General features: G+C 39.5%; 1 protein-coding gene across 1 annotated transcript in view; it reads right to left on the reverse strand.

Moving 5' to 3' along the window:
* Positions 1-24,951, reverse strand: part of LOC129236294 (uncharacterized) — a 110,933-nt gene that overhangs the window by 74,653 nt on the left and 11,329 nt on the right. Inside the window, exon 2 of the mRNA XM_054870594.1 lies at positions 433-1,672. Coding sequence (XP_054726569.1) covers positions 433-1,127 — 695 coding nt within the window. The 5' untranslated portion in view covers positions 1,128-1,672. The remainder of the gene's footprint in view (positions 1-432; positions 1,673-24,951) is intronic.

Raw genomic sequence — 24,951 nt, forward strand, 5'->3', positions numbered from 1 at the left:
AAAAGGCACTTCAATGGTCATTTCCCTTTCTCGCAATTAATTATGTCGAAGTGTTGAAATATGAAGTGGCTGGTGCGTCTATGGGGTGGGTGTGGTGTGTGGGTATGTAGAATTGGTATGCTCAGCTGAGGTAGCAACGGAAGAGTGATTTTTAATTGCACTTGTAACTTGCAACATAAAAAATGCATACACCTACGTGAACGCCTATGCGTGTGTGTATAGGTGCGAAAGCATGCGTGTACGCCAGCCGGCCACTCATAGTTGGAGAAGTTTGCAAATTGTTAACCTCTTTTAAATTAAATTGTCACTTTTCTGCATTGCACGTGTGTGTGTGTGTAGACCTTGTCAACTATGCCAGCTGCCAGTTTCCCGTCCGCCAATCAGGCAGTCCTGCACAAAAGCGCATTGATTTCAACATTTAGTTTAACCTACCCTTCGTACTGATATGCAGACTCGGCCGTTGCACTGCTGCCGCATCCAGTGCCATAGTTGCCATTGCATCCTATGCCGCCGCCTTCGCCTCGTCCATTGCTGCCTGCTCCACCGCTACCTTCGCGTGCAGAATTTTCCACTCCGGGTGTCATTTTCAAGAGTGACGCGCCTTTGTATATCGTTTCCGGTGTTAATGTTATTAAAATGGACTGGTCCAGCGCTCGGGCCGAGTTTACCGCTTTCGTTGTCGCTACTCTCGCCCCCGAAGCAGCGGTAACGGTGTGACTGCGTCGCCATTCTGGAGTTGTCAACGACTTTTGCCTTTGCTGCAGCTGCCGTTGTTGTGCTGAGTCGGTGACTGCCTTAGGTCCAGCGGCTGTGTGAAGTGTTGCTGATGCGAAGAAATTATTTTGCGCATTCTGCCATTTCAGTGCGTCACTGACAGCGTCTCCTCTGACTGTGCCATCCAGTAATTCAACGGTGTGGGCGTCGTCCGAGAAAATGTGTGCACCCAGAGCCTTTAGTATAACCGGACTCTTTCTGATGAGCTCGGCGATGGTGTCATGGGCGCAGGGCGTCGGCTCGCGGCCACGTCTTGCTGCAATGGGCGTCGAGTGTGTGCCCGAAAAGAGCAGCGCGGGGCATAGCAAAGCACAGACGACAAGCAGCGTCCACGGCTGCCTGCTGACGCACATTTTTGTCGCCTTTCTATGCACGGCCTGCTTGCTTGCGAGTTTTCCGTTTTTGCTAGAGTTTTGTGTGCTCTGTAGTGCTGTACTTTTGCTGTTCTTGTGTTTTCCGCTTTGTTGTTGATGTAATGTTTTTGAGATGGCCAAGACTTGCACCTCGAGAGGCTGTTTAAAGTGTTGCTGTTGTCGTATTTTAGCCAACAAAAAAAACTCCGCTTGTTATGCGCTTCAAACGAGAAACGGAAATGTAGGAGTGAAGGGAGCACTGGGGGCTGGGTTGTTGCAGTTAAGTGATGTGCAAAACACTAGGCTTTAGTTGATTTTTGCCAACTGTGCTGTCTGTAAGTGTGTTGGACAACCGTTGTGTGCTGTACAAACCGAGTTACCGGATTCTTTGCATTTCGGTTTCAGGGCAAAAGTCACGTTTGATTTTCATAATCCATTTTTTGGCTGCTTTTAAAGTGCTCTCCAGAGTTTCGTGTTGTTGCTTTTTCAAGTGGTTGGGCACTGCAGATTGAAAGAGCTCAGCCTCTTCTGCTGTCACTTTAAATCTGAAAAGAAAGAAGATGTTATGATTATAAATGTGAGAAAATAATATGAGGAAGAACACAAAATATGTCAAGTTAAATCAAAGAAGTCATAAAGGAAGCATTGCGTCCAATGGGGTGTTGATGGATGCTTTGGTTTCGGTTCTTCACACTTCCTATCAAGTATAAGTTTTTATGTAGCTTAACAAGTTTGGATGAAATGTAACGACAGGTGTGATGTAAGAAATATTTTCACATTTAAATTTGAGCAAACTGCTACAAATTATTATGAGGTGTGGAGTAATCCGATCACGGTAGGGAATTCTGCTTACTTTGAATGGAGTATTTCTGAACTAATTGTCACTGCTTTTTGTCACTACTTACAGCGACCGCCGTATCCTAATGTGTTGGTACAAGACTACCATTTAGAGTACGTAGGTTCGCGTCTCCGTGCGTGAAACACCAAAGTTTTTCTAATAGCAGTCGCCCCTTGGCAGGCAATAATAACCCTCCGATTGGATTTCTGTCCTCATAAAAAATATCTGCCTTTCGGAATCGGCTTAAAACTGTAGGCCCCTCTATTTGTGAAACAACATAAAGACGCACACCACAAAGAGGAGTAGGAGCTCGGCCAAACACCTAACAGAAGGGTACGCGCCAATTATTTCTTTTAATGTTTTTTTTACTTCTAACTGGTTACTTCTTCTGGTTACTTGATGACGGAGAAAAGGTCAGTTTGTACTCAGCTGACTACAGGGCTTGCTTCTCATTTGGAGTGCCCGAACTTGCAAATGAAAGAAATCAAACAGTTTAAGTGGTATTGCCACAATTGTTTTGTTTTCCTTACTATAATTTGCATTCAATGTTATTTTGGTGAGAATATAATTTCCGTCATATAACCGCACAGGCTCCGCTGTGGCCGGCGCATACCACTTTTGGTTAACATCTTCGCATAAATGGAGTTTATTTGAAGAACGCAAAGGTTGGCATTCAGGGTGTGAATCATCTGTGTATTTGTCTCTACAGGTTACAATAGGTTAACCAAGTTGCCTTGGAGATACGCAAAGACAGATACGGTCCATGGCTATACCAGATGGATTTCACTAGTTATGCGTTTTGAAATCGGTCACCCGCCTGGTACCTGTTACTTTTGTGAATTTAGGGAAACATTTTTATTCAAAATACGCTTACAACTATTGAGGGCACCACAGTTTGACGGATTGGAAGGCGTCTCAGTGGTGGAGATACAGGAAATGTAGGGAGCAGGGAGATGCCTCAGTAGTAGAGATGCCTTCCAATCCGTGAAACTGTGGTGCCCTCAATAGTTGTAAGCGTGTTTTCAATAATGCTCTCAAGATGCTCTTCTGCTTCCTTTGAGCCCTACTCCCAACATTTCTTGCATTCCTCGTTGTCCGAGATTCTTACCTTATAGGTTGACGTTGCTACTGGTCTATCATAGTTTTTCAATATCTTCGTGCCAGTGAAAGTACAAATGGAGTACGACTGCGCTCGTCTTATTATAATTGCTGTAACGGTTGTCTGACTATCCACATCTGTAAAAGTTAACTATGGAATTGCTCCCAGTAGTAACACAGGTTAGGCCTGCTGTCTTTACAACTGTGAAAACCTCAGCCTGGTATACACTGCAGTAGCCTGGAAGCTTATACGACTTCCTTAGTTCCAGCTCTGGACAGTATATCCTAGCGCCTACTCCACTAGTCATTTGGAACCGTCCTTATAAAGGCACCTACTGAACAATCCTGTACAATCTGGTTATTTTTGAGTTGGCTTGTGGGGTAGGCTTAATAATAGAAAGTTTGTGTCGCCGTCGACTCTTGTGCTGTTAGTCGGAAAAGCGCAATTTCCTTAGCTTAACACTTAGCTTCCCCTTAGCTCACTTACAGGATACTTATTACAGTAAGTTCTGATGGGTTACAAAATAATGGAAAATTCAGACAGGGTATTGACTCCGCTAAGAATTATTAAATAAACAAAAAATAAAGTAAATAATTTGCGCGTACACTTCTGTTAGGTATTTGGCCGAGCTCCTCCTCCTATTTCTGGCGTGCATCTTGATATTGTTTCACACAAATAGAGGGACCTACAGTTTTAAGCCGACTCCGAACGGCAGATATTTTTATGAAGAGCTTTTTTATGGCAGAAATACACTCGGAGGTTTGCCATCGCCTGCCGAGGAGCGACCGCTATTTGAAAAAAATGTTTTCTTCATTTTGCTTTTTTATGCACGGAGATTCGAACCTTCGTACTCCGAATGGTAGTCACGCACCCATTCGCCTACGGCGGCCGCCTAACCATTATTAGGCCTCTTCTATTCATCACTTCTCTGCTCGGCTCACTTGACGAAAAATTTGCATGTGAAACCAGCAATAAAGTAAAGATTCGTTTATACCTCATAAAACTGGTAAATTTTAGGCAGCGCTATTCCCGCGTTGCCAAGAAATGTTCATTTCTACGAGCTGCTTCATCTATTCGCCCCTTTGCTGTCGCTTGGCGATAAGAAGAGGCTTATTATTATCTCAATTTGATCAACTATGGCAATTTGATCAACCGAGAGCAACTAGGCAACAATATATAAAGCCACACCCTCAGAAAACATAAAAGCAGGTTGGTTGCTTTTAGCTAAATATTTTAATAAATAAAATTGGCATTTTTCTCTCCATTCTTTGCTTACAAAAAGACACGAATACATTAAAATCTGCGAAGTACTGCACTGGCTCAATGTTGCTGACTCCACTGATACGAAGGCGAAAAAATGCAGGTATCAAAAGATATGGAAATCTCAATAAGATCAATGCGCCTTAAAAAAAAGGGGAAAAATACTGTACAATTACCCAATAGAAACCTGTACCCGATAGGAAAACGCGTTGAAATTATTAAAACTTATACTGAAAGTGGCTGACTTTTAAGAACGAAATAACGCTAAATTCGTGATTTTTTGTTGGAATGAGTCAACAATTATAATGTCGGAGAAAAAGTTTCTTGAAACTGGTTCTGTCGACGATAAAAGGAAGACTGACAGACCAAAAACTGGACGTTATGTTGGGAATATTGCTGCCGTAGCGCAAAGTGTTGCTGAACAACCTTCAACATCAATATCTCGCCGATCTCAACAATTAGACATTAATGAATCGACTGTTTGGCAGATTTTACATAAGGATTTGCTTTTGCATCTTTAGAAAATCCAATTAACAAAAGTATTGAAGCTAGCAGATCGGTGTCAACGCACAAATTTCGCGAATTTGCTTTTGAAAATGATGCCCGCTTTTCACGCAAAATCATCTTTAGTGGTGAAGCTCATTTCAGGTAGTAGTCTGGTCAAATACTATTTTTTTATAGATTTTTTTTAGATGCCACAATGGGAAAATTTTTTTGAAACATAGCAAAAAAAAATAATAATAACCATTTGTCGCTCGGTATCGGCTCAAAACTGTCGGTCCCTCCATTTGTGGAAAAAGTCTCAAGACGCACACCACAAATAGGAGGAGGAGCTCGGCCAAACACCCAAAAAGGGTGTAAGCTCAAATATGAACTGGCCACCAGTATCAGGCGATCAAACTCCGCTAGACTACTTTTTGTGGTATTTTTTGAAAAGCAAGTAGAAACTACGCCATTTTACCCATAATTTTACTTTTGTATGATTTTTACATATAAAAAAATATACGAATATAACGGAACTATTTATATTTTCTTTGATATATTGTGCATTCCACAAGTGGTTTTAATCGCGGATAGAAGCACGTGTTGCTAAAAAATACAATGGAATCTTCGAACGCGTATAAGAGGCTTATTTTGTATTTTTTTATAAAAGTGGTAAAAATGCAACAACTGCTGTGGCAGAAATAAATACTGTTCACGGAGAGGATACCGTGAGAGTAGGAACTGCGCAAAAGTGGTTTTCAAAATTCCGAAATGGTAACTGCGACGTGAGGGATGCCCCGCGCGCTGGTCGTCCTAAAGTCTTTAATTCCGACGCCTTGCTCGAAGTCATGGATGCTGAGCCAAATTTGACAGTCGATATGATAGCTCAGAGGTTAAATTCATCGCATGGAACAGTTCACAGGCACCTGGTTCAGTTGGGAAAGGTTTCAAAGCTGGGAAAATGGGTTCCGTATAGACTTTCCGTCGCCAACCTTCAGCAGAGAGTGAATGTGTGCTCTCAGCTGCTACAACGGCTTGAAAATGAAAGTTTTTTGAACCATATCGTTACTAGTGATGAAAAATGGACCACTTACAATAATCCTGTTCGCAAACGCCAATTGTTAGATAAAGATGAAACACCAGAACCGACCCCTAGAGATGGCCTTCACCCCAAGAAGATTCTCCTGTCTATTTGGTGGGATATGGCCGGTATTGTTTATTATTAGCTTCTGGAACTAAACCAGACGATAACTGCTGATTATTATTCCCATCAGCTATCAAACCTGAATGAGGCACTTAAAAAAAATCGACCGTCTTTAGTGAATAGACGCAAAGTTTTGTTTCACCACGACAACGCAAGACCTCATACCACAAGGCAAACATTAGCCAAGCTGAACGAGCTCGGATGGGAGCTAATGCCGCATCGCCCATACTCTCCGGATATTGCACCTTGTGATTATCACCTTTTCCGTGGACTTCAATCCCATATGAACAAGAACTACTCTTCAAAGGAAGCTATAAAAAGTGATATCGAAGCGTATTTTGGCTCCAAGGACAAACAATTTTTTGAGCAGGGAATTAAAAATTTGCCTAAACGTTGGGAAGACATTGTAAATAATGAAGGAAATTATATTACTGATTAACAAATGCCTTAAACATCCTTTTTACTAATTTTAAAACCACCTTTAAAAAACGCGCGAACTTATGGACTGGCCGGATAAAAATGGAACGATACACGCTTAAACAACTCATTGAAATTAATAAAATTCACTACAAAAATGGTGAAAATTTGGCAGAGACGGTTCGTAAAACTCGAACATTTTTGGGTCATCGTGAGGCACCTTGTCGGACCGCAATACAGATTTTAGTGAAAAAATTCGAGCTGTTGGGAAAAGTTAGTGATGAAAAGAACAAAACCCCTGCACGTCGCACGTAGGAATTCCACAAACGTCATTACACCGTATTTTGCATAAAGATTTGGGTCTTAAGGCTTATAAAGTCGAGGGAACACAAGAACTCAAGCCGGCCGATCATCAGCAACGTTGTGTCTTTGCTGATTGGGTCGTTGAAATGCATGAAAATGATCCGGAATTCCATCGAAAAATCATCTTGAGTGATGAGGCCCATTTCCACCTCGGTGGCTTAGTCAATAAGCAAAATTGTCAGATCTGGGGCTCAGAAAATCCAAGAGTTATTGTTGAAAAGCCTCTCTATCCTCAACGTGTGACTGTTTGGTGCGGTTTATGGTCCGGTGGAGTCATTGGACCTTATAATATTTTTCGAAAATGAAGCTAGAGCAACAGTTACGGTGAATGGATTGCGCTATCGAGAGATGATTAACGATTTTTTATGGCCGGAATTGGGTGGTATTGATCTGGACAACGTTTATTTTCAACAAGACAGCGCTACGTGCGACACAAGCAACGAAACCATTGATCTTTTACGGGAATAACACCTCCTATTGGAAAACCCTTATATTCTCCATGCATTAGACGTTTTTTTGCTGTTTAATTTAAAACCGTTATTCGGTAAAATGACGTTATAGAAAAGAAGTATATGGAATTTCAGATTCAGCGACCGATCTTGTATGGAAATTGGATGGTTTGCTTGTGGTATTTTTTGGCCTAGCATACATATGTTACATCTAACTAAATTAATATGACCACTTGCATTGCCGTTGCTACACCCCTTCCTGCTCATGCAATCTCAATGCGAGTGCGTAAGCGAAAACAATTTTAATAGCTCCGCTTCGCTACATTTCTTCCTTCCTTCCTGAATTCGTTACACTTTGTTAAGGAAAAGCTTTTAAAAAATAACAAACAATAGGAAGGAAAGCAGCAAAATGGCTCGCTATTAAAACGCATCACTATGCAACCAGTACTTCTTCTTTCTTTTATTCTCCCATTGCACGGCAATTTCGTGGCCCAACAAATGCAAAGAAGCGCTCAAATGCAAAAACAGTTTCAACTTATGTACGTCGTTGCTGTTGCAAGGAAGCCAAGAAAAGTAACCGTAAAATGAGGTCTTCAAATAAAATTATTTTACTTGCCGGCGTTGATTTCTGACTTGGTCAAGGACTGCAACTAAATATCAATTCACGACGAAAAACGGGAAAGGAGTTGAAAGCGAGAACTATAAAACTACAAAAGCAATGAAGAAAATACGCCGAAAAAGCGGCCAACTGTGGCCGGCAGTTGGCGTTCAACCGAAATTGTGGCAGCAATAAAAATGCACACGAAATGTTAACAACTGCAGTTTAAGTCTAAAAGTTAGTCAGGTCGAGGCGGAGAAGTGAAGTGTAGTAAAATCCAGTAGCAAGAAAACCATCTGATGGCCAATGCAAGGAAAGCTCAGAAAATTCAAAACACTTAACAAATTGTGACTTTATTGCGGGTGAAGAGGTTTTCAAGCAGCAAAGTGCCACTGAAGTATCCACAGTGTTTAACCGCAATCAAATACCAATACAAATACAAATATGTACACACACCTACAAACACTTCGAGGCACACATATCACATTGCCGCAGACAATGAAACTGGCAAACAAACAACTGCACATACATGCATATATACACACATACTAATGAAAACCAAAATGTCAATTGACATTATACAGAATTGATTTAATCCTGCAGAGGACTCTTACCACTACAACCAGACCCGCATACCCACTCTCACTCAAAAGGGCATAAAGAATACGGCAAATGGAGTGGCAGTAGATCATATACTCATACAAATGCACAACACCCACACACACGCACACACACTCAAGAGTTGGCGACACAGAAAGTGATTGCATTCATTTGATATTTAGGCCACAACAACACGAATAACACCAATGCCAATCGACGTTTGGCAATCATGAACCGGCTTACCTATCGCCCAATCTGAGCAACAACAGCACAACAATGAGTGCTTTTTAGTGCTTTCCCATGGTGCACTTGGAAACACGACAGAGCCTCGAAGTAGCATTCAGTTTGGGCCATTTTTACCTCACAATTGGCTGACTGGTTTGAGTAATTTTTACCTCACATTTGGCAGACTGGTAGGTACCTGCCGGTGATGTAGTGTTGTACCCTCTCCACAGTGAGTATTTCGTTCCTATTTTCAATTCATCACTACTCGTCTTAAACAATATACATCATATGCGGGGAGGCCTGTGAAGGTGAATGAAAGTACCTGCCTGAATGCAATGCAATAACTTCCCACTGAAGCCAACCAAACCGTTTTAGCCTGAAAGACAGCAGCTTAACTGCCGAGCTTCGAGTAACGATAGTATTGCACTACTTTAGTTATATGCATGGATGACACATAGGCGTATGAATAGTGGCTGTGCGGCAAGCTGTTGTTGGTATGCGGTGTGTGACACTCCCGGCGATTAAGCTGTGAAACAATAGCTAAATTGCAATTAAGAAATCGGTGCAATTGCGCAGCGTCGATTGACTTTTTGCCTTCACTCACTTCAAGTATTTAACAAACTTTCCTCCGCCTCATCTGTTAAGCAGCAAACTATGGAAATCCTGGTAAATAAAATATGCTAAATTCGAAAACTTTTAGGCTCAGCAGATTGAGAAAAGCCTTGTGTGAGTATTCGTATTCATGTTGGTACGCCCGTGAGTAACTCTGAGACACTTATAACATTGGGTATTTTTTTAAGAGCTTTAGAACTTAAAATGAAAATGCAAAACAGAAATGTTGCTGGAGTAAATTTTTTTTTTATTATAAACTGGTAGATGATTTCATGGCATTTATTTTTGGAATATAATTTCCGGCATATGTCCGCCACGACCACGAGTTATATGATCCATTTGATCAGTCCACTTTGGCCGTATGGTATCAATGGTGGCTTGAAAATGGAAATATATCGATTGTTAAGCGCGCTGAGTGTCAAGTTAAGCCATCTTCTTGGAACCAAATGTCGTCAATGCTTAGCTGATTAATTTTTGCAAGCAATTTTTCTCACGTATTTACTTATTTATAATGCCATCGTACTAACTGGTCTTGTTCCTCACCAATGGAAAGTTGCACAACTTAAAATTATCCTTAAATCATGAAAAAAAGCAGAAAAAGTGGAATCTTATCAATCGATCAGCTTATTGCCCATTGCCTCTAAAGTTATGGCATCCCATTTTTTCAAAAGAATGATGTCCATAATTGAAGACCGAAAATTAATCTCAAATCACCAATTCGGCTTAAGAAAACACATGGTATCATCGAACAAATATACAGACTCGTAAATAGTATTCAGAAAGCTTTCAAGCAGAAGAAGTGTTGCATGTCGCATTTCTCGACATAACTCAAGCCTTCGTCCGCGTTTGGCATGGCGTGCTTTTATTAAGTCCTGCTTCAAGGACCGGCACTTTTTTGTTAAATAAAACGAAGAACAGTCTATGAAAGTTTAGCTGGCGCAACCCAAGACAGTATAAAGGGACGAAAACTTTACTTGTTTCACACACGGAACTTTTGCAGATGTCATCGCACTACTCGCTATAGACTCCAACCCAAAGTGACTTCCCTCAAACTCATGAAATGACTTGATAAAATAGCTCAATGGTTGAAAGACTGGAAAATAAAAGGTAACGAGACGAAATCTGATCAATTTACCTTTACACTCAAACAAAACACCTGCCTACCCGTTAAACTCAATAACGTAATCATTCCCCAAAATAATGTTACAAAATATCCTCGACAGCAAGCTTACATGAAAAACGCATATATTGACCAAACATCAAGTACTTGGAATTAAGCTCCGAAACCTATACTGGTTACTTAGTTGAAAAGCTCATGTTTCCCCCAAAAGCAAGCTCTTACTCTACTCAGCTATCTTAAAACCAATATGGATCAATGGCATACAACTCCGGGCACTGCAGCTAACTCTAACACCGAAATACTCCACAGATTCCAGTTAAAATCTCTAAGAACGATTACAAACGCACCATCTTACATCACAAATGCCCAAATACATCGCGCTCTCAAATTTTTCACAATAGCTGAAGAAATAAAAAAGGCTTGCGACATCTCACAACACACGATTGGAGTCACACACAAACTCTTTAATCGCAGAAATAACTATAAATCCCATCGCCCTTAACAGACGGAAGAAGAAGTCAACAATGGATTTGAAATTTTGCACGAATTTGATACGAAAATGTTGTTTTTAAAGCTCTAATTGACTTAGACCATTTTCAAAATTAATTAAATGTATGACTTAGGGCAATAAGGAACTATGAGTTTCATTTGAAACAATAATTTTAATGAAATAATTCAAGAACATTTATTAATTATATTTTAAATAATAATCCATGTTTATCATTTTTTGTATGATAGTTTTTAAGATTCTAATAATGATAAACTGGAGGGATGTGTGGTGGTAAACGCATAATATCTTTACTTTTCTCTTCCATTACTGGTCTAGGGGGAGTGTATAAGGGGAAAAAATTTAAATTTTCATATATTTTTGGTCTTCCTCTTTTAAGTGAACGATCCAAAACGTGGAATCTAGAATCATCTAATGAAGTTTTGTAGAACATTTTATTAGGTTCATTTTTCAGAAAACGCATCCATTGAATTTTCAGCCAAGAGACAGATTCGCCTGCGGTATTTTTTATTTTTTTTTTTTATATGAATTCTTCTAGTGACTCCGTCGATATAAATTCCGGCTGCGACATTCCTTATTTTCCTTCTACGCTTTTCTAGATCAATACCATCCAATTCCGGCCATAAAAAAATCGTTAATCATCTCTCGATAGCGCAATCCATTCACCGTAACTCCGTTGCTCCAGCTTCATTTTCAAAAAAATAAGGGATATAGTAGGTCCTCCGCCGGACCATAAACCGCTCCAAACAGTCACACGTTGAGGATAGAGAGGCTTTTCAACAATAACTCTTGGAGTTTCTGAGCCCCAGATCGGACAATTTTGCTTATTGACTAAGCCACCGAGGTGGAAAAGGAAATGGGCCTCATCACTCAAGATGATTTTTCGATGGAATTCTGGATCATTTTCATGCATTTCAACGACCCAATCAGCAAAGACACGACGTTGTTGATTATCGGCCGGTTTGATTTCTTGTGTTAACTGGACTTTATAAGCCTTGAGACCCAAATATTTATGCAAAATACGGTGTAATGACGTTTGTGGAATGCCTATTTCCAAAGAACGACGAGGAATGGACAAACCTGGGTTTTCTTCAACGGTAGAAAGGAATGACCCGATACCAGAAATTTGTGGTAAATTCTTTGAATATTTTTGTGAATTACGCGTTTTTGAGAGGTTATATCCTCCATTTGCACTAAAATGCAAATGTGCACTTCTTCATGTTGTAGTTTTATCCCATACATACATCTATCGACATCTACATCTACATTATCATTATGGAAATTCTGCAAGCCCAAGTTATAAACGTACATATTTCGCTTATAATAGACTAACGAAACAGACAGTTTAGGGCACGGAAGTGCTTTTTGTTAATCAAATGAGGATTCGTAGTATTCGCTGGAATATTCTTTGGCTTTTTTCTGGTCCTCTGCAAGACAGTTCGTAGCTCTGGGTGTGTTCGAGCTGTGAATATTGCGGCAGTGTTGCTTTTTAGGACAGAGCATCACGTTCTACGGAAAAAATTCGGCAACACTGGCATCGTCACGCGTTCGTTAAACAAAATGTTGACAATCTGTTGCTCATCACTAGCAAATCATACGCAACATAAAAATTTTCCCTGCGCAATTGAGATGGAGGGGGAAAAGTAAGTCAATTTTGCAAAAAATGTTATTTTTATGTTCTAATATTGTTTATTATTTCTTTTTAGCATAAAACTAAGCGTGACTGAAACCAGATGAAACTGATGCTCCAGATCTCAGCCCTACAAGAGCTCAATTACAGAGGAAATTTTTAAATGTGGTCGCAACCTACAAAAGAATTGAAAGGATAAACAAGTGTACATGACTAGATGCCACAACTTGTGAATTTTCTAATGAATTTGACGAAGTTTATGGTAGTATTCCCCTAATAAAAAACGTAAAGTACCAGCAACTGATTTACTGGAGTTTTTGAAAAAAGAGGCTATAGAGGAAAAGAGGAGGCATAACGACGTTATGACGCTGGAAAAAGAAAAACTCCAAATTGAAAAGGAAAAAGTGTCCAGATTGATGGAACTCAGAGAAGTTTTAGATAAATTAGTGAGATAGATAAATTGCTCCAACGAAGACGTGGTGTCAGCTGTGCACCAGAAAGGGCCTAGAGCCTCACGTAACTTCTAAATAAAATAATTCGATTATACCAAATGCATATATTTATATAATCCAAATTGATTATTTACAAGAAATGTGTGTCGAGTCATGCGAAAATGGGTAAAAAAGATATCTTCAGGGTATAGTGCAATAATTTCAAAAAAGTATTTCATTTTCCTCACTTTTCTTTGTTTGGAACAATGGTTAAACAATAAGCCTTTTATCAAATGTCTTCTCCTCCTGTTTTTGTTCATGTTTATTAAAAAATTATCACGACTCCTTTCCATCATCTCATCTGCTGTCAAATAAGTTAAAATCGCCATTTTTTTAAGCAACACGTTCGACGAAAAAATAAACACTGCAGTATTGCTGCACAATATCAGCTGAGTATCAGCTACAGAGCATCAGTAAAGTAACAGGGTTGCAATATTGCAGTAATTATTTAGCGGCTCGAACACACCCTCATTCGGCATTTTGTAAATGTACCTCATGACTTTCTCTAAGATGTAAATTTTCGCCCTCATTATTGCATGTTTGGATTTTTGCATTTGTTATATTTTATTTAACCAGCCTACTATAGGGTTTTTCAGTAAGAGCGCTTCAACTTTTGAACTTTTTTGAATAAAACACAAACGGTTTGACTTTTTTAACTAATTTTTTTTTTATTATCGAGTTTGAACATATACATTTAAGTATGAAATTCGATTTCTTTTGCATGACCGCGTGCACGTTTTACGAAGTCCAATCGTTGAAACCAATTTTCGACCACTCTTTTGCATAAATCGGCCGAAATTCCTGCAATTTCACGTTCAATATTAGCTCTGAGCTCACAAATCGTCGCCGGGTTGTTACTGTAGACCAATGACTTCACATAACCCCAAAACGGGACGGCTTGTTAACCCTGCATGCCCACCGTGATTTTTTGTACGTTATTACCAATGTTAGTCGATTCGACTAACATACTCAAAATATCGATGCTGCAGAACTACCTATGCTCATAATTTTTAAAAGTTACTGAAAAATTAAAATATTATTCCTATCTTTATTCAAAAGTAAAACAACATTTTCAATTGTTTCTGTTTTTCATTTATTTTTATTATTATCACATTTGGTTACTCTTCAGTCTTAGATATCTGACTTAGTGTTACAAAAAAAAAATTAAAAATTAAAAAACCTTAAAATTAAAAAACATTTCACTGCCGATATAAAGTTAAATAATTATTTTATATTATTTAAGCATAAAAAGAGTTCAAAATAAAAGTTTTGTACATCAGGCACAAGTCTTAACTTTTAGCTTGAAAGCTTAACATTTATTTATTGCTCAACACATTATGTTGAGAAAAAATTAAAAATAAACTAAAAAGAACATAAAAAATAACAAGGCTTCCTGCCCTTATAAAGTTTAAGTAATTTCATTAAATATAAAGTTGATAAAAAATGTTAATTGTACATTAAAGTTTTGCACAATAGCCACAAATCTCGACCTTGTGCTCACCACATACATGTTTCATGCATTTTGAGAATGCACTCTTCGTCATTCGGTGTTTTTTGTAAGGACAGATAGAACAAATTTTTCTTTTGTTTTTCTTTTTTGAGGGTACATTCTTAACACTTGCCTCCTCAACTGGCACGGATAAAATATCTCGGATATTCTGCTGTAATTCCGAGTGCAGGTTAGGATTCTTTAGGCGTTCTGCCATGTGCGGTTTAACTAGATCTGAATGAAGTTTTTTCATGAATTCCCGACGTGAAAGAGGTTTCGTTTTCGCGCTTAATGCGCTATGAACATATATCACATAACTATTAACAAATGCGATATTAAGTATGCCATAGAACATGCACATTGGCCATCTCTTCGTTTTCTTTGAGCCCGACATAACACTACACATTTGATCAAGAGAGGTCAAATGATTGTCTTTCATAACAGCGCTCAATATTAAGATACCAATCAGTGCTTCAAGTTCTGTTTTGTTCACCGGCTTTTCAGTTGGAAAATCTTCATTCCTTTTTTCAATTTCGATGTTGGTGTAATGAACTATAATACTTAAAATTTCATCAGTGATAAATAATTTAAACACTTCAGCGCAATCCGTAACATTCTTTGCTGCTCCTGTTGGATCTTTAGCATGATGCACTATGTTAATTGCAGACCGAAGCCATTTTCCTTTAGTTGTCGCCCATTTATGTTTATTTTTACCACGCAAAAATCTTTTGGAAAATGGTATTATATTATCCTGCGGCGCCTGAGGTGGTGGTTCTTCATTCCAGTCCTCCGAATTGTCCGAAGAATCATCCTCCGAAGAATTCATACCCTCTTCTAGTAAATTCGTTTCGAATTCGCTTTCGGAAATACTGAAATCCTCTTCATCCTCATCCGACATAGCCAGAATTTTTTCAATTTCTTCCTCACAAATTTTAGTCGGCCTCATTTTCAATGCTAAAAAAGTTGCACTAAGCCCAATGTTAGTCGTTTCGACTACGCAGTTTCTACAAATACATACACACCACTTAAGCGAGCCAAACAACAAGTCCGTACTGATCAGAAGCAGCTTTGCAACTGAATAAACTCTCTCAACGTTAAAAATGAAATTGATACAATGAGAGAAAAAGAAATTACAAATGTAAAAAGCAGTGATGTTAGTCGAAATGACTAACAGTGGGCATGCAGGGTTAAATGGACCGTAAAATGGCCGTAATGCTCTTAAAGTAGCAGCAACAGAACGATTATTTTCATAAAAAATTTGCACGATTTGCAATCGTTGCTCAAGTGTGTAGCGTTCCATGATGAAATGTATACTAATGAAGTTTACAAATGACAAGCGAAAAATAAAAAATATTGCGTCGTTCGCCCTCCCTATCGGAAAAAAGTTGAAGCGCACCTATTGAACAACCCTATATGTAGCTCAGAAATGCATCGAAGAGGGTCACGCGTTATTTAAATTTTTGACTTAGACCATTTTCATAATTAACACTAAGTGAATTCCGTATAACTTTGAAATTACATCCACTATCTAAAGGTTCATTTATGACGATATCGTGAAAATTACATTAAATACACATAGTTTAAGATAATGTGGTTGTGGATAAGTGTTAAGCTAATTTTTTTCGAAATTTTAATTTAGTCCACTTTCAGAATTATGGGCACATATATACAAGGTATTATTTTGATTTTTACATACTTATTTGCATTTGAAATACTTGTTTGGCCCTAGAAAGGTCCAAATCCAAAAAAGTTGAGAGATAATGAAGGTCAGACAACGATCTAACGAGTGGCGCATTGGCATTATAAAGGGTGGTTAAATTTCAAGGGGCGATGTTGACTGTGAACCACACCTAAACGTCAAGTTTTCAATTTCAGACTAACTCAATTTGAACTATGGAAAGATACACAATCGAGCAACGCGTTAAAGTCACTCAGACTTATTATGAAAACGGGCGTTCAAATCAAAATGCATGTCGCGCACTTCATCTTCAGTGATGAGACACATTTTCACCTCAGTGGATTCGTCAATAAGCAGAATTGCCGCATTTGGGCGAATGATAATCCAAGAGTGATTGCCGAAAAACCAATGCACCCACAAAGAGTGACTCTTTGGTGCGGTTTATGGGCCAGCGGCATCATTGGGCCGTATTTTTTCCAAAATGAGACCGGTCAGGCAGTTACTGTGAATAGTGTTCACTATCGTGAGATGATAACGAACTTCTTATGGCCCGAATTGAAAGATATGGATGTGAACGATATGTGGTTTCAACAGGGCGGTGCCACTTGTCACACAGCTAACGAAACAATGGCTCTTTTGCACGAAAAATTTGATGGCCGAAAAATCTCACGTCGCGGCGATGTCAACTGGCCGCCAAGATCATGTGATTTGACACCGTTGGACTTCTTTCTTTGGGGTTATTTGAAAGAAAAGGTGTACGTCGATAAGCCAGCAATCATTCAAGAGCTAAAGGATGAGATAACGGCATAGAAACTCAATTATGCCTCAGCGTCATCGAAAATTTGGACCATCGGATGGAGGTGTGCCGCCGAGACCGCGGCGGCCATTTGACCGATGTTTTGTTTTATACGTAATTGAGTCATATCAATATTATCGTAGTAAAGAAAAATTACAATAATTTCTTAAAAAATTGTACTTTATTTAAAATCAAAACTGGCCTTTGAAACTTAACCACCCTTTATAATGTCCTACTAAAGCCAACGCGAAAAATCTTGCAATGGCGAAAATTTCTAGAAGGAACATTAAACTGTATTCTTTCTAGAAGGACAGGGCATTCAATTTTGCCTCTAATGAGATCAAGGATAAATTATACTGCCTGAAAAGTACCTCTACCTCTGTCACTTAATGGAAAGAGACTAATCAAACGACAGCGGGATTCGTATGACGGTTTCGGGTCTGAGAAATTGACTGAATGTAGTGCGAAACACACAAATATTTTTTTAACCCTCTCCACTCGATTTTAATGAATACATTGAAAGGTGTTATGTTATGCCAATCGTTAGCACAAAACCGAACGCATGAAGATCGTATCACTCAGATAATAATATAAAAAATACGTTTGACTCATTTGCATCTCTTTCGTCTCTTTATCTACTCCACTACTTTCATCTATCGCTGAAATGGTGAATGGCCAAGATACACAGCTTGAATTGCATTATCGTGACATACCTTTTCACACATACTTATACATCCATAGATCCATGCATCCACACATCCACACATCCAGATCCACATACGTATGTGTACTTTATTACTTTCCTGCTTTCATAGCAAGCGCACTTCATTAAAAATGTGCACCAAGTCCAGTTCGCATCAGAAAGCTCGGTTATAGGCACAGCGAGCACGATTTCGAATTTAATTCCAGCAGATTTAGTTTCGGTTACCACCGACAGATATTCAAACCAGCAACATCGCAGGTTCGCTTGAAATGAGCAGACGCTATAAGAACAAATGTTTGCCGACTTCTTAATGAGGCAAATATGCAGCGATTTAAAGCGTCAGCGCCATACCCCTCTTGTCACTTACCGCTCGCCAACTCGTCTACCCATACATATGCAGTTCGTTGCGCAGCGCCTGTACGACAAATTTTACTAGCTGGATGATAGTCATCACTAGTGCAGGGGAATATGCTCAGTCATGTATCCGATTTGTGTATGTGTGTGTGTGTGTCTGCAATATGGGCAAATGCGATGCCACTAATTAAGCGCGCAAGTGGCGGCAATAGCGCCGTAGCAACCCATTCGCGCCACAATTTCCGTGCGACTATCGAAAGTGAAGTGGATTTGCTGTCTATGAACTGTGTAGTGGGATGCTGTTTGTTTTTCTTTTTTGCTTTTTTGCTTTTGTATAGCTGTTGTTAACGCGTTGCTACTGTTGCTGCACACATTAATTTAAGGCAGCATTTAGAGCAGGTGCGCAGGTTGGGGGCGTAGCAGTAGTGTGGCAACCGTCATTTGCGACTCATACGCCCATATAGTTGATGGAAGGTGGGGCAGCAAATGCATAGTGTGGCACACTAACCGCTCAAGAGAACGCGTCTGATGGGGAAGGGGAAATGCGCGGATTACACCTGTTACACTTTTAGTTTTTATTTGTGTGTATGTATATGTGTGGATGCGCATAAGCAAGCCGGCTATCGGCGGCGGGTGGAACGCAATGCCGTTGAGCCTAAAAGAATTTCTTCCTGCGTTGCAAGTATTTGAGTGCGCGCTTTGTGGCGCATTAGTGACGCACAAATGAATGCAAAAGTTGATATTTGTTTGCGGATGTGCGTTTTTATATTTTTAAGCATTTTCAGTTAATACACAGCTCGTGTTTGTGTTTGTTTTTTGTATGATGCGAGCGCGAAGTAACTGTAACAGTAACCAAAGCTCCGTAAAATGGAAATTTTAAATTCGAAACGAAAACGAAATTTTAAATCAAAATTTATGGCTTTTTGCTTGTTTTTTCTTTTTAAGCGTGCAAATACATACATACTTGCATATGTGCGTCTGCATGTTTTTACAACTCCAATTTGTTGCGTGTCGTGAATGTTTGTGACATCGTTCAAAATTCTATGAAATTTGTTTTTCGACCATTCAAATGTTGTTACTAAACGACATAGGAAAACATAAAAATCAATCACTTCAAAGTCAAAGCGACACAAATTTAGCATATCTAGCATAAATGTAGATGTAAGCTCGTATGTATGTATGTATGTATGTACGTACGAGGCATGTTCAAAAAGTATCGCGAATTTTGTGTTTTTTCAAAAATCATTTATTTATTCATTAATATCTATTTTGTCCCCTTCAAAGTAGTCCCCATGAGATATTATGCACGAATCCAATCTATCCAATCTTCGAAGCACTTCAAAAAATCATTTTTTTTTATCTTGTACAGCTTCTCGTTCGATGCCGTCTTTATCTCGTCAATCGTAGCGTAGCGTCGTCCTTTCATGGGCCTCTTCAGTGAGCAAGAAAAAGTCACAGGGGGGCAGATCTGGGGAATACGGTGGATGTAGCATCATTAGAGTGTTATTTTTGGCCAAAAAGTCGCGCACAAGCAACGATGTGTGAGCAGAGGCGTTCTCGTGAGGTAAGCGCCAATTTTTGTTCTTCCACAAATCCGGGCGTTTCTGGCGGATTGCTTCGCGCATAACTTGCAGGTAATATCCCCTATTCACCGTTTTACCCTGTGGCAAGAACTCATGATGCACAACGCCCCTGCAATCGAAGAAAACGGTAAGCAAAACTTCTACATTTGACCGATCTTGGCGCGCTCTTTTCGGTCTGGTCTTGTTTCGTGCGACAGCTTCCATTGAGATGATTGAGCTTTGGTTGCCACGTCATAACAATAAACCCACGATTCGTAACCAGTTATGACCCTCTGGAGCAAATTTGGGTCGTGGCGGACAGAGTTCAGATACCAACATCTCATTAAGGGGCGTCCATAAATTACGTGAGATGTTTAAGGGGGGAGGGGGTCTAGTCAAATCTCATCTAATCTTACGTTGGAGAGAGAGGGCGTCTCGGCAAATATCACGCAATTTTTTTTCTGATTGAAACAAACAAAAATTATACTATTTTGGTCCATTATCCAGATTGTACATGCTTAAGATTTAATCTTAAGCGTAATCGTATATCGTATAGTATGATTAAGATCATTCACTAATTCGTTCGAAAGAAAATAATTTCAATCATACTTCGACGTTATACATTACGTTTGACCACCATATTTGTTTTATACCAAATAGCTCAATTTAATCTGAATTTACGGTACAGTGTAGCCCGTCGTTTGTTTTCGCGCCACTATCAGCCCAACGCGCAACTCGATGAACAAGAGTGTACGAGCTGAGTAGCAGCAACACACGGACAGGTTCCAACCTTCTTTGTTTATTCTTGTAAATTTTTTATTCGACTCAGTTTAGCATTCCTTCAAAAGGTAGGTTAAATATATTTTTTTAAGAAATCGGTCTGACAGCAGCAAACAAGCAGGCGCCATTATTAATGCATTATTAAATCAATATAAAGTGTCGTTACCAGATCACGACTTTGTGATTCCTTCGGGGCACAAATTAATTCCAAGCGTGTATGCTTTGTGTGAAGTGAAACCCAATGAGATGGGACGACCAGAAGCTGTTTCATATAGTGGACCAACTTAAATAGCAATACGAAGTGGAAAGCACTCTTCGTCAACTGCAACTAGTCACGCTCAATACTTGGACACTCTTTTAACAATTGAGTCTTTTTCCAAATTTATAAAGAATATAGACGGCAAAGTTAAACCTGTTCTTATAATTTCAAGTGACGGTGGGCCTGACGAGAATCCGCGATATAGAAAAGTGATCACACACGCCATAGAGCATTTTAAACAATATGATTTGGACGCAGTATTCATTGTGACTAATGCCCCTGGCAGGAGCGCATTCAACAGAGTAGAGAGACGCATGGCTCCACTCAGTCGAGAGCTAACAGGCGTTGTTCTTCCCCATGATTCTTTTGGGACACATCTTGACTCCAGCGGTAGAACATTAGGCGAAAGTCTGGAAAAGCATAATTTCAAAAAGGCAGGGGATATTTTGGCTGAAATATGGTCTGCAGTGTGCATTGACGGACACAAAGTAGTCGCTAAATATATAGACCCGAATAATGACACTTCCAGCGTTCCAGACCTGCCAGCCGAAGAATGGTACACTGAGCACGTTAGAGAGAGCCAATATTTACTCCAGGTACATTGCAGTTGATTCATATCAAATTTTTATGCGTGTCTATTTTATTTTTTTTTTTTTTTTAGTTTTTTAACGAGAGCGAATGTCAACAAATTTTTATTAAGAGTTACAAAGGGAAATTGTTTTTAATTTTTTTTTAGGTTGTGAAATGCGATGACCAGAAGTGCAGAGCCCACGCCGGAGTGATCTGCTTATGATTCTTCACGACCGTTTTTGCCACCTCCACACCCTATCACTCAGGTTGATGGACATTTGATAATTCCGGACTTTAAAGAACATGACGAAAAGTCATTTGCTCCATTTCTAATACGCGTACCGATTCAACCGCTGAATGCCTTCATCAGCACGCCTTATGATCTCTATTGCCCAAGTATACGTGGCGGCTTAGAGTGTCTAGATCAGAACGAAGTTGAAGGAGCAGATGATTTTACTGAAAATCATATGGACATGTTGGTCCAAATAGTCTCTCTTAAAACCGCGCATGATTCTCCATGGACTGAATTAGAATAGATATTATTTTTTTAATCGCAGTAGTTACGATTTAAATATTCTATTGTTATTCTATTGTTGTTTTTATTACACTTATAACTCTCAGCAATATTGATTAGATACCCACATTTTGAAAAATCTCACGTGAGATTGGGGGATGGGGGAGGGGGTTGAATAAAATCTCACGACATCTCACCAGGGGGGGAGGGGGGTACAGAAAATTAAAAAAACACCTCACGTAATTTATGGACGCCCCCTTAGCAATATTCCTGCGATGCTGCTTTTGGTCGAAATTGAGCAGTTTTGGTATGAATTTTGCGGCGATCCGTCTCATACCCAAATCATTGGAAAAAAATCGAATGGGGCGAGTCAATCGATATGGCTAGGTCCTCAGCAAGTTCTCTAACGGTAATTCAATTTTTTCATCTGTTGTTGAAGTGCTCGGGCGTCCGGTACGCTTTTCGTCGTTCACATCTTCTCGGCCTTCTGAGAACATTTTGTACAACCGATAAATGTTGCTTTGGTCCAAAGTAGCTTCTCCGTATGACAACGCACTGAGTCAACATTCGGAATGCATCCGCGCACTTAATTTCGTTTTTCACACAAAATTTGATACAGGTTCTTTGATCCATCTTTTTGAATAGGTAAAAATCGAAGACAAGCCGAAACACGCGCAAGCAAAGCAGCTGTCAACAAATAACTGAACATTCAAAATGGCCGAACTCGTCACAAAAAAATCGAAATTCGAATATATGTACGTAACCTGCGAAAATTCAAAATTCGCTATACTTTTTGAACACATCTCGTATGTTCTTCTAAAAATAGTATATACAGACATTTCTCTGCACATACACGAAGCCAACCATAAGAGCCAGCATTCCAAATGTATGCAAAAATATGTTCCCAAAAATCTTTACGGTTTGCTCAAGCAACAATGGGTACCCGTTCGAGAAATAAAAACCAAATATGAACAAATCGGTGCAACAGTAAAATGTGTGTGTGCAGAAAGCAGCAGAAAAGGAAGCGTAATGGCGAAAGCTGAGCACTTCATTTCCATATTGACCCGCATTTCGGTATTCTCTTTTCAAGTAACGGCCACAGCCACTGACAGCGCCATGGTGGCGTCAGAGCTGACGCTCCCAATGCCTCAATCGCATTTTCTTGCACACAGAACTTTAAGCAGCTGCGTTGAATTTGACTTTTTCTTCCAGTCAATCGGATAAGTTGCTCTTCCTGTTTAATTTCGTATCTGCTGCGGCGGCTCCTGCCGATGGTCCCAATTTATAAGTATAAAAAGCAGTCGAATCTGTCTTAAAAGATAAATGAGCAAAAAGCACTTTTCCGTTCACGTTTCCACAGTGTGCGTCTGTTTGCATGTGAGTCTGTATTTTGCATCAGCTAGTAATTTGGTAGAAGGTAGAAGGCAGTGAACTCGGCATCCGTTCTTTTTTTCGCTACTGCCTCTTAACCATGAAGGATATCCTTGTGAGCATCGTATTTATTTTATCTGCTTATTATGCCAACGAAATTCAACCCAAAATAGAAAGCAATCGCGCAAATGGACAAAAATTTGTCACCATCGTGAAAATTATGGCAAAACAGATTCTCGGGTAAGTGGATAGAAGTGAGCGTAGCTGTCGCTGTCTTTGACATATTTCGGGTTTTCGGAAATTTATTAAGTCAACTGTGCGTAAATGTTGTAAAATTTAAGTTTTGGGGCAAATTCTTAAGTGTGTTTTATGTTAATCGCGGTAAATTGAAATTTGTAGTGCCGAATTGGCATTTAACCCACGCAGGTCGGGGCGCATTTGCATGGCAAAAGTAGCGGTTTTTTTGTTCAGTCCCAACCGCCTACACCTTTTTTCATCTCTTCAGCGCAAAGATAACATTTTATTAAATAACTTCTACAACATTTTACATAATCGCCATAACTGCCACAAACAAGCCCCTTAAATATTTCCCAAAAGGATGTCTGTGTGATTCGCAGCCGATGTGCTTTAGGCCGCTCGGCACAACCTGTTGTTGTAACTACATACATACATACATACAATGCATTGAATGTGCGCGCTAAGGGTTTATTACTGTCGGTGCGCTCAGCCCGTGTGACTGTGCCCTTAAATATAAAAAATACACACACACACACCCACACATGCGCTTAAGGGATTTAAAGTATGTAATTTGTACCTTAAGTATTTGTGGTATTTACGAAAAGCTTTGTGATCTGCCTCAATATAAGAATGTTTGTGTGTGTGTGTAAGTATTTGTTTCCCAAAATATTTATGTGTTTGTCGCTAAGCTCCTAAATTAGAGATTTTTACCCAGCCAACATTTCGATGGTCTCTGCTGCATACTTGCCAAGAAATAGCAGGGAATATTTGGATTTTTCAATCAATTGTTCTTCGATTAAATCTTGGGTTCTTCTGAACTAGCAACGATTTAAGCTTGAGCTCTGTAAAAATATCAAAAAATTTGGCTACACTATTCCGCACTTCGCTTCGTTAACGCGATGCACTCTTCTTTCAATCAGCAAAACTCGCACTTAGGAAAAAGAATTTATCAGAAGCCTTTTACTTTTCATAGTCTACTTCTCTTACATTTCGATTTTCATAACTTTCTATGTTTTAAATCAACAGGTCTTGTTCTAAGAAGTACTTTTCCTAGTGCAAAGTGTACCACCTATGCTTCGCTCAAGCAAAGCATTATTGCTTGACATATCTATTGGTTTCCGACATATAAAACATTTGTAGATCTTTTGTCAGTTGGTAGACCAAGCTTTTCCACTAATTTGTGGTATGCGGCTTGATTTTGTTTCAAAAAAGCAGATACCTACATTTTTATACCACCTCCGGATTGTACCGGCAGATTGCTTTTATGAGAAACGGCAGAAGTGCATTCCGATGTCTATCATTGCCTCTCTACCTTTTTTATAATTCGACAAGTAAATACACGGCATGCGCTGCTTGCCGTTGAAGCAAAATGAGGGGGTTTTCAAAAGTGACGCCGAGATGTCAGCAGTGAATATTTTATTTTTCCTTGTTCACTCCTTTCGGGAGCGTAGGGCCGCGACAAGACTCTTCCATAGTTCACGGTTCTGTGTTGTTCTTTTTGCACCGTCCCATGAGATGTCGGCACAACTGCTAGTTCGCACAGCATCGACCTTCTCCAAGTGTTTTTTGACCGACTGTGATCTCTGTTCCCTTGCGGGTTCCAGTTCAGTGCCA

Source organism: Anastrepha obliqua, chromosome 1, assembly GCF_027943255.1.
Source record: "Anastrepha obliqua isolate idAnaObli1 chromosome 1, idAnaObli1_1.0, whole genome shotgun sequence".
NCBI classification, from domain to species: Eukaryota; Metazoa; Arthropoda; class Insecta; order Diptera; family Tephritidae; genus Anastrepha; species Anastrepha obliqua.